The sequence below is a fragment of the Corvus hawaiiensis genome, chromosome 12, assembly GCF_020740725.1.
Source record: "Corvus hawaiiensis isolate bCorHaw1 chromosome 12, bCorHaw1.pri.cur, whole genome shotgun sequence".
NCBI classification, from domain to species: domain Eukaryota; kingdom Metazoa; phylum Chordata; class Aves; order Passeriformes; family Corvidae; genus Corvus; species Corvus hawaiiensis.
The window spans coordinates 7,127,968-7,140,565 of NC_063224.1; the positions used below are offsets into that span (position 1 = coordinate 7,127,968).

Here is a 12,598-nt window from a genome sequence, read left to right on the forward strand (position 1 = left end):
AGGGTCGGTCCCGTGCCGCTCTCCAGGAGTTTGTGCCTGAAGCTCTGCTCAGGTTCTGCGCTGTGCTGTGTGTGCAGCCTCCTCTCGTTTGGCGGGAGCTGGTGTGTGCAGAGCTGCGCCCAGGGCGGCTGTCCCCAGCGTGGCGGCGGCGGGGCAGCCCCGCTCCGCGCTCTCCGTCCCGGCCCGCGGCTCCCACTCCCGGCTCCGCCCGGCCCCGCCCCCGCCGCGCCGGGAACGCTCCGTTCGGGCGGCGGTTTCCGCCCGGCGCTCGCAGGGCTGGGCCGGAGGCGGAAGCGCGGGTGGCGGGGCCGGGCCGGGCAGCGCGGTGGCGGCGGCGCGGGCGGGCGGCGCGCCGGGCCCCATGGCCTCCTGCTCCAGCATCGACATCGAGGACGCCACCCAGCACCTGCGGGACATCCTCAAGCTGGACCGGCCGGGAGGTGAGGAGCGGGGGCCGGGGGGCCGCGAGAGGCCGCCGGGCCGGGCCAGGCCGGGCGGGGCCTTGTCTCGGGCCGGGCCGCGGGACCCCCTCGGCCGTTGCGCCGCTGCCCCGCCGGTTGTCAGTGGTCGCGCTCGCGGCCCGGCCGGGACCGCTTCGCCTCGGGGCGCCTGGCAGCGCCCTCCGACCCGCACAGGGCCAGGGGGTCCCGCTCGGCCCTGCCTCGCTCCCCGCAGAGCCCGGAGCCAGCGGCGCGGTGGGGACCGGCCGGTGAGGAGAGGAGCCCCCGGCCTGGGGACCCTCGCTTGAGGGAGGGGGTTGTTGGCGCTGGGTAGAGCGAGAGCAGGTCGGCCCCAGAGCTCGCTGCTGCGGCGGTCTCGGGGCTCCGTTCAGCTGAGAGGTGTTGCTGCTGGGAGCTGAACAGCACCGACCTCCGCGACACAAATGTCCCCCCTTACTAGGAGTACTTGGAATGTTTCCCAGGCATCTCGCTGGTCTGAGTGGAAGGGACTGTCAGGCCGCTCTGAGATCAGTGCCGTGTTCACCCTTTACACAAACTTTTCACTCTCATTTATATGTGAAATGGGATCACAAATATCTCTCCTAAAGCGGTTGTAATTTTTCTCTCTGTGCTTTGAACTGTTATACATCTCAGCTCAGAGTTCAGCGGGCTCCCTTCTGCCTGTGAGAGTATTAGCAGCAGGCTCAGGAGTCAGCTGGATAGTGTTCCCACTCTCCTGTAGCTTAGGCTCTCTCTCGTCCCCCTTTTTGAACCTACCATAGTGTTTCAGTCAAACGCGGTGAGGTAACGGTCTGAAGGAGGCTGAGACGTGAATGCTTTTCCAAAAGATCTTAGCCTCTGGGTAGAGGACAGAATTATGCCTCTCTTGTACTCCCTTCGAGGGAAAGGCAGGACAGGAATAACATAATTTCTAAATGTCCTGAGACTCAGCAGGAATGTGCTACCTCCAAAGCAACTGCCATGTGTGCTGCCTTTTGCTTGGCCAAAAGGAAGAGAGGCTGGGTGTGGGATTGTTGTAGGAGGGCTGTAGAGGCACATGAGATGATGGAACAAACCTCTAAGAAGGCAGCTTCATTAGCTTTACTATCTGTAGAGAAACTTCTCATTAATTGGAATAGTTTCTCTTGTTTCTGGAGCGCTAGCACGTTCCTGAATTCTAATTCTTATAAGAAAATTACATTTTTTGTTCATAGTGCAGTATTGTACTTGAAAGACTGAAAGGAGAACTCGTTGCAGGGATGGGAAAGATGGGGAACACTCATTTCATAAGCAGTTTCTGAACTGAAAGGATATGTTGTGGTTGAGAAATGGTTGGAATTGTTGCTCAAGGTGACTTGACTTTCTCCTGAAGCTGCTTCTCCTGCTGGTTGAAGCCAAGGAGTTACTGACAGAGTATGGATTATTTCTTTTCATTCTTCTTCTTACCTATTCATTCTCTTTTTCCCTTCTCTGTCAACTCCAGTGCACAAGAAGGCAGTTGGGAGGAAAAGGAGCAAGTGGGCAGGAAGTTCACAGAAGGAACCTGTGGTGGTTCTCAGCAGAAATCACTGCCTGGGTCACAGCAAATAAACTTGAAAAGACTGACATAGTAAGGGGAAGAAGAAGGGTACATATGTTAGCTGAAAGTCTCTGAAACTCCTGTTAGGATGCCAGGGGAGAGGAATAGGGGAGCCTTCAAGTTTGGCAGTACCAGGTGTAGGTAGCTGTGAGCAGTGTTGCGTTCCCCTAGCTCCTGTCCAGGCGCGTGCCAAGAAACACTCCCTGCTCTAAAGAGTTTACAACTGTCACAATACTTTTTAAATTCTGCTGGGTTTGGTGATTGTGAAAATGTAATCCACTACTCAGTCTGTCTCTCTTGACACAGTTTCTCCCAGTTTTGGCAAACTTCATCCAATGCTTCCGTAGCTGTTGCCAAAGCATGGACCTGCCTGCTGGGACATGGAGACGGGCTGTCAGTGCCACTGGGCTGTTGAGGAGCGTCCCTGTTGGTGATGGGCAGGATCCTTCAATCCATGCAGAGATCTCTGCTGATAACCAGGTGTTATGTGGGCTTACCCTGCTCGTGGTGTTTATCAGGGCAGTGTTCTGTTCAGTACAGGCTGGCATCTCCTGGTGCAGCTGATGGTGGGAGCAGGAAGAGTTCAGTGTCTCAGCTCTGACTGCTTGTGCTCTTTGAAAAGGTAATGAATACAAACACACTTCTTTGCCTTAGAGGCCTGGATCTACCAGTCTGGCTTAACCTTTTGGTTTAGTTCATGTTCTTACTGAACAGAGCTTCTTCCCTTCTTTTATTCCTCCAGGATTGTGCACAGGTAGCAGGTGTGCTTATCTGGGTTCCACTAACACAGAATGAGCTGTGCCCATTTCTGAACTTGAGTGTACTGTTGTTGGGCCCATCAGCCTCTGGGGAGTGTTTCCTCCTTTCTTTTTCCCATGGAGCAAGCATCACCATCCTGCTGTCTGTAAAAGAGCAGCACTGCTTACATGAGACACTGCTGTGAATGCAAATAGAGCAAAGCACATACCATCTTTCTCTAGGAGACTGGATGCTTTTTTCTGTGGGGAATATTTTCCTGCTTTTGGTCACAAAGAATAAAGTGCTGTCAGGGGGAGTAGCTGCAACTGGACAAGTACCCACCATATGCTGTGGGAATAAGGGGCACATCTTAATGTTGTGACAGCAAGCACAGCACCAATGTGAGGTGGTTGCAGGATTGCTTTCCCTGACCTGAATTTCCTTGTGCTGTGTGAGTGCTGCTGCTTTTTCTTCATGCAGTGCAGGTACACTGAGGTGAGTGCCCAAATTGCCCCTGCATTGGGGTACCCTGTCACTGCACATTTCTGTGTCCATAATGACTCTTTATAAACAGCAAGTTTAAAATACTCTTCTGGCAAATGAATAGTTGCAGATTTGTTTTAGGCAGCAGCACGCACCCTGATCTGTTGAAGCTTATTCAGTAGCGGAAAGGTTGTCTTACTTCGGAAGGATGTGCCTCTTGCTCACAGTTATGTTTAGGTTTGTTACATGTGCCAGTGACGGGAGAGATTCTGGTCCTGGGAGCAGCCATTTTGCAAGAGCTGAGCAGCCGTTGTTACCTGGCAACAGTATACGAAATTTGGGTTTCAAAACCAGTGAAAATTTCAAGCGAGGATTTGCTGAGACAGGCAGCTTTGCCTTGGGTGTGCAGATGGAGGGGCCTTGCTCTCCAGTGGGGGTCATCAAATATTTGCCTTGCTAGTGAAGAAGAAGAGTCCCCTTCACCCCCTGTTACATCTGTCTCCTCCTAAAGTCTTCAGAAGGCATGGAAGCCACCAAGCAGCTTGTGCTAGGCCAGATGTGCAAAGTCAGGGCACACACACTCTTGAAAGCACAGCTGGGGCTCTGAAAAAATGGCTGCTTTACACAAAATTTGAGTGCTGTAAACTTCTATGTGATTGTTCAACCAAGGGAAAAATACAGGAATCCCATAGGCACAGCTGCAGTTTCCTAGCAAAGTTACTTAAACACCTGGACTTCAAGGTCAGGTCATGCAATCAGAAGCCAGTTTTGGAAAGTAACAAATGCATGATTTCCAGCCAGCCCCAAATGTTGCAGCTGATCCCTGCACTGCTGGATTTCAGCGGTCTCTCTGCAGGCGTGAGGGTTAGAAGTGACCTGTCAAGAGCCTTTTGGTCTGGCACTTGATTCAGTAAACCTGAATTACCAGCTTAGTCTTTCTGATCTAAGGCTATTTGCTCCTTGAGCCTGGTAAGTTCCTTGAAACCTGTTCTTTGGTGTTTCTCTGATGTGCTGGAATGGCTTGTGTAAGAAAAAGAGCTGTTTCACTCAACGTGTGGAGGTGAGTTTCTCATCCCGTGGGAGGTCTCTTACACATCCTTTTCATAGAGCACTTTTCCCAACCTGTTCAGCATATTCTACCTGACAGACCAAAGCAGCATCTGGGGGTGGTGTATTTCACACAGTGCTGTTTCTTTTAAATGCATGTTGGGCACAGCTGGTCATGCTTTTCCTCAGGTTCGGTGAATGAGAACCAGAGACCATCAAATTCGTATAACGGGGACCTGAATGGGCTGCTGGTGCCTGATCCCCTTGGGAGCGGAGATGGACCTGCTTTGGCCAAGCCAGTGCATCGCAGCATCTCTCTAGGAGCCCTTCAGGAGAAACAAGTCATGTAAGTTTTGTCAAAGAAATGCTGAGAGTGAATAGAAAACAGCTCAAATTTGGTTCTTTTGAGCGTGGACTTGTGTGCTGGGAATCTGACAATGGGTTTTATGTTGAGTTCAGGTGGCAGTTGTGGGCCAGTGCTCTTGGTTAGAGCTTTTATAGCTTTTGTGAGGCTGACGCCTGGAATCTGCCATCCTTGCCGCTCAGGAACTGAAGAATATCTGCAGAGTTGTTCAGAGGAGGGGAACAGGACTGTACATGGTAAAAATTGCAGGTTAGGGCACTGTAAATCATCAGGGCTCTGGTTGAAACTTGTGGTTCCCCTGTAGATGCCCAGCAGGACTCCTTCAGGGACCCAAGCCACCTGAGGTGTTGCAGAGCTCATGGAAGTAGCTTTTGCTTGGGTTCTCTGGTGATGGTTTGGAGAGAGGATGCCATGAGAACCACAAGCAGTATGCACTGTTTTGTTGATGAGGTTCAACTGGTTGGTTTTGGTTTCTTTGCACCTTCCAGCGTTGGGGACTTGAATCAAATGTAGGTCTGTGCTCAAGTCAAATGAACTGAAGGTTTTTAAGCTCAACAAAGCAGGTGTCTGACTCTCTCAAACCTGTGACACATAGGGAAGGAAGACTCAGCTGAGAGGAGTTTCTGTTTTCAGTTGTTCAGCTCAAGCTCTTAGATGCACAAATCCTGCTGTGTTGCTGTTAAAATTATGAATTTAACATAAAATGTTAAATATTCTGTTCCTTTGAGTCTTGTCTGATTTTTTCCCCTTCTTTGGTTTGTTTTTTTTTTTAAGCTGCCTCTCTGGTGACGACAGCTCCACTTGCTTAGTGATATCAGCAAAAGATGTGGAGATAGTGGCCAGCAGTGATTCCAGCATCACCAGTAAGGCCAGAGGGAGTAACAAGGTAAGGAGCAAGAGAAAGGTGTGTCTCATGGTCTGTCTCTTTTTTAGTCACATCAGCTCATGCTTGAATATTTTTAAACAGAAATAAGTATCTTTTTTTTTGTGTCACAGGAGCTTGTAATTAGGTAGAAGTTTGTCAAAGAGTTTAACAAGGGGAAAAAAGTTGGAGCAGTATCTTGTAACTGATTGTTCCTGTTATTCCAGAGTCTGGCCAAGTTATTCTCTAATTTTCAGAAGTCCACGATCTAAGCTGTAGGCTCCTGGGGAAGTGTCCTTTCTCCACAAACAAGATTTTTCTGCTGATTGTTTTCTCCCTGGACCCTGAAGGGAGGGTTTCCCTGGCTGCTTTGCTGGCGTCAGTCCTGCTGAGGGCTCTGGCCAGCAGGTCAGAGCTGCAAGAACCAATATGCTGAAATTAGAGCTGGTACTGAGCAGAGAACTAAGTCATGCTCAAAACAAATGCTAATGATTAGGAGAGAGACCTCTGGTCTTGATCTGCTCAGCCCTTTTCAACTTTATTCCTTAATTTTCCATTTTGTGTTTTTCCATTTTCCATTCCAAGTTGTTGCTTAGTGTGCAGTGAACTAAGGGACCACAAAGATGGAAAAGATAATTCCAGACATTTCTCATGTTTTGTTTTCTTTCTCCTGAACAGGTGAAAATACAGCCTGTTGCTAGATATGACTGGGAGCAGAAATACTATTATGGCAATCTGATAGCTGTTTCAAACTCTTACCTGGCTTATGCCATTAGAGGTGAGATACCTTCTTGTTTTGGATGTGATTTGTATTCTTTTGCTCTTTGTATCATTAAGAAAGGCAAAGTTTGCATCAGAACGATATAACTGGCACTAATTGAAACACACCTTGCAATACCCAGATCAGAGTGCTGTTGTAGAGGGAATATAAGCGAAGGTGAAGAGAAGAGTTTGTTATGTGGGAGAGTTAGAAATAAAAGAGAAGGACTCAGTGGGGATGCAGGAAAAGTTGAAGGACTACATCGGTTTTACTGGAGAGCTGATTATCAGATTCCTCCTCTAATTAAATATTTCTGCAGCAAACAAGCTGCTCTGTAGCTAAGCACAGAAACAGCCCCACGGTAATTTGAGCAGATAAGTGTTTGTGATGGATTTGCTTGCATAAATTTAGAGTTGAGTTTAAGGCTAAATTTAGAGGATCCAAAGAGCAGCGCAGATGCAGTGTCTTGTGGAGTAGAGAGAGAAAAGCTGAACAACACAGGGAAAGATTGTTTCACAGCATATGGGAAAGAAAGTGACAGGATGAGAGGAAACGGTCTCAAGTTGTGCCAGGGAAGGTTTAAATTAGATATTAGGAAAAATTTTTTGCATGGAATGGATTCTAAAATGTTGGAACTGCCCTGCCCAGGGAAGTGGTGGAGTCACCATTCCTGGAAGTGTTCATAAAACATGTGGATATGACACTTGAGGCGATGGTTTAGTGGTGAACATGAGGGTGGTGCTGGTTGGACTTGATGATCTTAAAGGTCTTTTCCAACCTTAACAGTTCTATGAAATGAGTAGAGTTATCTATAGTGTCTCTTTCTGCTCTCATAGAAGCACAGAGTGTTTGTGTCTCTTTGTTCTCAGTTCTCACACCAGTTTGTCTGGTCTTTTAAGAAATCTACTACTCTGCTCTTGTGCCTTTTCCTAGCTGAGGTTACTGTAGAGTAGCTTAAGGATGTCTCACCCTTTTAAAAAATATTTTAAAAGCTTGGGTGCAGTAGCACTAGGAAGCTGAGTGGTTTGCTAGGGCTGGCGTGGGCATCAGGAAGTGGAAGCACCATGATCTCTGTAAGTCCGCCTTCTTTGTAGTGATTGATGTCTGTCTGAAAAGGGGAAGCTGGAAACTTTGCTTAGTGTGCACGTGTTCTGAAGCACCTTCTTTTCAGTCATGCAAGCCAAAAAGCCGTGCTTTTTGTAGGGTGAATGTGCATGCCTTTTGCATTCCCCTTACAGAACGTGTGTGTGAGCTATCTGCCTCTCAGTGACTCCTTTTCTGCAGTAACTGAAAATTAAATTGCAAATAAAATTAATTGACTGTCACTGGAGGTCAGCCTTGGAGGTGCAGCGAGCTCGGGATGAAGGTTTAGGCCTGGCATTTAACAGAACCGTCTTTAATAAGGATAATCCTGGGAATTATGAGAAGTTTATGAGAGTTATGGGAAGTTTACAAGAATTATGCTGAGAAACCACAGACATAAATGGTGACTTCTCCCTCTCTCTGTCCTGCAGCTGCCAGCAATGGCTCCGCTATGGTGCGGGTGTTGAGCGTCAGCACTGCTGAGCGGACCTTGCTGAAGGGATTCACAGGAGGCGTGGCAGACCTGGCCTTTGCTCACCTCAACTCCAACCAGCTGGCCTGCCTGGACGAGGCTGGCAACCTTTTTGTCTGGCGCCTGGCCATGGATAAAGAAAAAATCCAGTATCTTGTCCAAATACACCCCCTGTCAGTCTCTGTGTAATGGTTAGATGTGAAGGCAACCTCAACATTGCCATTTAATTTGTAGCCTTTGCAGAACAGCAGCTTACAGGGGGAAGGTCGATAGTTCTGCCCCTTCCAGAGTTATCAAATCAGTCAACTTTTACCTGCATTCAGCACAATCATTACTTGATATTGCATTGCTTGAATTCTAGGAGCACCTCAGTGCTTCTGGTCCAGGCAAAGTAGTCAGTGAGAAGGGTCAGTCTGTACCAGCTGGTCTTGGGCGTGGACAGTGTCACCTCAGCTGTGTGACAGAGGTTTGTCTTGCCTGGTTCTAGCTCTTTTCCTCAGTTACTTCTCTGGGGAAGAGGATGTAATACTTCCCTTTCACTCACTATCTTTCTTCCAAACCTGTCATCCTTTTGGTGGCCTTGAAATTTATTTTCAGTGTTCATTACCCTAAATATTTTCCTTTTAATTGCTAGGAGTGATTGCTCAGTACTTCTGGGAAATGTGTGAGGTATGTCACCTCAGAGTGTAGGTTTTTAATTTCAGTTGTGTACCATTGTTTCAAAAGCAACTGGAGCAAAGGTGGTAGTAGTTGTTGAAGACCTGATTTGTAGTGATGCAGTCGAGCACTCAGCTGGGGGAAATGTGGTAGCTCTTCTGTCTTTCTGTCATAGTGTTGCAATGCTGACAGAAATCATTTAATCATTAGCCGTCACATGGATTGCTCATTCAGATGTGGCTGTGTGCCCCTGTTGTGCTTATCCTGTCGCTGCAGGCTGCAAGAGAAAATTGTGAGAACCTATGAACTTTTATAAGCTGAAGGTCTTCTGTCAGTGAAGAAACTCTAGCTTGGCTGCTTTCTCAGCAGAATCCCTTTACCTGCTTTCTTTTTGAATCAATGGCCCAAAAAAATCTTGAGGTTTAACAGTATTAAAACAGCAGCCCAAGCCTGAACAGGTTATTGCTGGGAATTAGTAACAGAGCCAGAATGTTACATTTCTTAACCCTGGTGATCAGAGAGGAGATCTTGGTTAACATCAAGCGACCTGACAATACCCCACTGAACACCTTCCGAAGAATCATCTGGTGCCCTTTCATCCCAGATGATAACGAGGAGAGCGGGGAGGAGGGAAGTCAGACGTTGGCGTTGTTGCATGAGGACAGGGTAAGGAAACCCTACTTTGGAAACATTATCATTAGCAGGAAAAAAATTAATGGAGGAAAGAGCTGAGTTTGCAGTGGAATTGTAAAGGCTCCTGTATAGTCCATGTTGGAGATCCTCCTGTAAGGTGTTGGATTCCTCTCTTCCCAGGAGAGGTCATACTGATCATTCTCTGGGCCTCAGGGGGATAGAAGGGGATAACTTCTGCTCACCATCAAATTCCAAGGACCACTTGAAACAGAGATATCACTTGTCTGTTCAGGGTGAGCCAGTACCCAGGGGAGGGGCTTGGTGGGCAGCAGATACAAATGCCAAGAGCAATTCTCTGAGTTATGTGCAGTGCCAGGAAAGCGTCTAATGGCCAAATTGCGTGGAAATGGGAAGGTTTGTGTCACATACGTGCCATTGGGCTGGTGTATCAGGATACAAGATAACGATCTAGGAAATTCTGTGGATCAAACCAGTGGTTGTAAAAATAAACCTGTGTTGCCTACATGTTTGTTTTCCAGGCAGAGGTGTGGGATTTGGACATTATCCGAACCAACAACAGCTCCTGGCCGGTGGAAGTGCCTGATATCAAAGAAGGTTTCATCGTGGTAAAAGGCCACAGCACGGTACAAACCTGTTTTGTTTGGTTTTCTTTGGGTTATAGTGTCTCAGGAGCTGCAGTTCTTAGGACAGTTGGCTGTAAAAAAAACAGTCGTGAAGCAATTATGATTGTGAAAAGCCAGAAAATCCCAAACCAAAATGAGCTCTATTCATAACATGAATAGCAGTAAGAACAGTGGCAGCAGCCATTGTACTTGAATTTGGTGTCTGGAAAAGGTGATGGTTTATTATTAGCAAGAAAGAGGGTGCCTGTCAATTGTTCTGTGAAGGGTTAAAATGCTTAGTGTTAGAAGCTGCCTGTTTCTGTTAAAAATCACTCTGGCCTTCTCTACTATCAGATTGTTAAGTCAAATTCTTGCTTGAAGATAGAGCTTTTTCTTCTTGTAAAGTAAAAAAAGCTATACAATTACTTTTCTGTGTCTCTTTCCCCCCTCTGTGTAGTGCCTGAGCGAGGGAGCACTTTCTCCAGATGGAACTGTGTTGGCCACAGCAAGCCATGATGGTTTTGTAAAATTCTGGCAGATCTATATTGAGGGACAGGATGAGCCAAGGTAACTGGAGAACTGGAAAACTAAAGATCTTGGAAAAAAGAGCAGTATTTTCTCTGGGAGAATTTCCTTGATACAGAATCATCGGTGATGGTCATTCTCAGGACGTTATGAAGATACAACTTAAATGTTTGTAATTTGTTGCTGAAGAATTGCATCACTGAATATCGTAGGCTTATGGAAAAAGCAGAGGGCTGTGTCTGGAAATGGGAGTTCTGTGCTTTGCACAGGCTGTAGTCAAACTGTTTTGCACTGTCCATGTAAATGCAGGAAGCTGCTCTGAGCTGTTCTTCTCAAGGTTGACTTCTTCTTGCATTGTACCCTTGTTAAGATACCAGACCAAATGGCAACATAGGATTTTATTTACTTATTGGTAACAATATTTGTCTGCATGGGCTGTGATCTCCTTATTTTATATATAAGACTTGTAAAGAGCTACAAGTCAGTAATGCTTTGTGGCTTCTGAGCACAAAGTTGTGTGTTCAGCATCTGCATCCTCCTCATTTACCATTCCCTTCACACTTGGATGTTTTCTCTGATTTATTCCCAGGTGTCTTCACGAGTGGAAACCCCATGAAGGCAGACCTCTTTCCTGCCTGCTCTTTTGTGACAACCATAAGAAACAAGACCCAGAGTAAGTCCCCAATCCTGTGCTTGTACTATTAAAGTTTAACCGTGTTTTCTAACTCTGCCTTGCCTTGAGAGTTCCTTGTAACTGAATCATCCTTAAAAATTTTAGCTTTGTAACAGAAGTAAGTCCTGTCCTCTTCGTAGTAAATTTTCTAGTGATGGAGAAATAAATAAGACTCTGAAGCACAACCTAAAGTGACCTTAATCACAGTGCCAATTCTATGAAAGTAATGAGAATTCTAAATTCAGGGGTCCTCTCAGGTTTTATGGTATGTCAGTTTTAAATGGCCTGTTAATCCTCCCAAATTTCAACTGCAGTTGATGAAAATACAGCTTTTATTGTTACTGTTTCTTCAGTCAGTTGTGGCTTTAAGGTTTCCGAGGGGTGTAATGGTTTCTAGTCTGCCTCAGAGCAGGAATTTTCTGGGAACTTTAAGCCACAGTTGGGTAAAATCAGCCATGGGCAGCTTGTGAGGAGCTTTTCTGGGAAGGACCAGATCTTCTTTAAGAGAACTTGGATCTGTTGTGCCTACAGGGTTCCCTTCTGGAGGTTTCTCATCACAGGAGCCGATCAGAACAGAGAACTGAAGATGTGGTGCACGGTGTCCTGGACCTGTCTGCAGACTGTCCGGTATGTGTTGGTGGATGCCCTTGAAGGGTGGGATTTAGGGGTACTGAATTTGTAAAGGTGATCCCTGATCTCCAATGGATTCTACTCCAGCCAAATTTGAGCTTCCTCCTTTGCCATTCCGACCTGTCATTGGAAGCTCTCTCAGCTGTGCCAGACTGTCAGGTCAAGCTTTGGCAAGGCCAGGGAAGTTTATGCTTTTGTTGTTTGTGTTACCAAGACCTGCTGTCTTTGCCTTGTTCTGTAAAGCATAGACATAGCTGTAGCATGAGGAGAGGCTGCACACTTTGAGTGTTTTCTTCTCTAGAAATTTTAGATATTCAATAACCAATCTAGGATTTTTTCCTATTAGTGCTTTTTCTGTTTGAACTATGAGAAGCTGCTATACTGATAGAGCTTAAGAAATTATCCAAGGCTTAAATGATTTTCCCTCTTTAAGTGGGAAGAATATGACATAGCGCTGAGTGCTGCTTTTTCCACCTCATGCTACAGAAGGTCCAAAACCTGTGGAAAGGTTATTTTGATTTGGTAGATTTTTGGTTTTAAATCTGTAGCATTGACTCTTGTACTCCTATGAATGTGGAACATGTTAAGTACTGACAAAGTGTCATCTTTCATTTCAGTGTTCAGTATCCATAACTTGATCCTATTGTGTGATCTCCCAGCTGCTTTCTTAGCTGATGTCAGCACTGATTTCAACAAAGGTGTTTGTGTTCTAGTGGGTGGTTGCACTGTAATAGGGCTGTAAACTCTTTAAGGTTCTGTGGGATTTTTGGTATTTAATGCAGTTTCATAGCAATCATGCTGGTTGGGCTAATCTGCCTTCTGTCTGCATCCCCTCCCTCTTATTTGTCTACGTAGCTTTTCTCCTGACATCTTCAGCTCCATGAATATTCTTCCCAGCCTGAAGGTCTGCCTGGACCTTTCTGCTGAATATCTGATTCTGAGTGATGTGCAGAGAAAAGTAAGTAGTTCATTTTATTGCTGCCTGTGAGCAATGGTGACAGAAGCAGAATTGGCCTTGTGTGTGACTGG

The 12,598-nt window shown here is 46.5% G+C and overlaps 1 protein-coding gene across 1 annotated transcript in view; it reads left to right on the top strand.

Moving 5' to 3' along the window:
* The first annotated feature begins 310 nt into the window (after positions 1 to 310).
* The window catches only part of EDC4 (enhancer of mRNA decapping 4), a 33,672-nt gene continuing 21,384 nt past the window's right edge, over positions 311 to 12,598 (top strand). The window contains exons 1-11 of the mRNA XM_048316735.1: positions 311 to 440; positions 4,477 to 4,633; positions 5,426 to 5,537; positions 6,192 to 6,291; positions 7,788 to 7,977; positions 9,004 to 9,151; positions 9,658 to 9,762; positions 10,199 to 10,308; positions 10,856 to 10,939; positions 11,471 to 11,566; positions 12,425 to 12,527. Of these exons, the coding sequence (XP_048172692.1) occupies positions 362 to 440; positions 4,477 to 4,633; positions 5,426 to 5,537; positions 6,192 to 6,291; positions 7,788 to 7,977; positions 9,004 to 9,151; positions 9,658 to 9,762; positions 10,199 to 10,308; positions 10,856 to 10,939; positions 11,471 to 11,566; positions 12,425 to 12,527 (1,284 nt within the window). The 5' untranslated portion in view covers positions 311 to 361. The remainder of the gene's footprint in view (positions 441 to 4,476; positions 4,634 to 5,425; positions 5,538 to 6,191; positions 6,292 to 7,787; positions 7,978 to 9,003; positions 9,152 to 9,657; positions 9,763 to 10,198; positions 10,309 to 10,855; positions 10,940 to 11,470; positions 11,567 to 12,424; positions 12,528 to 12,598) is intronic.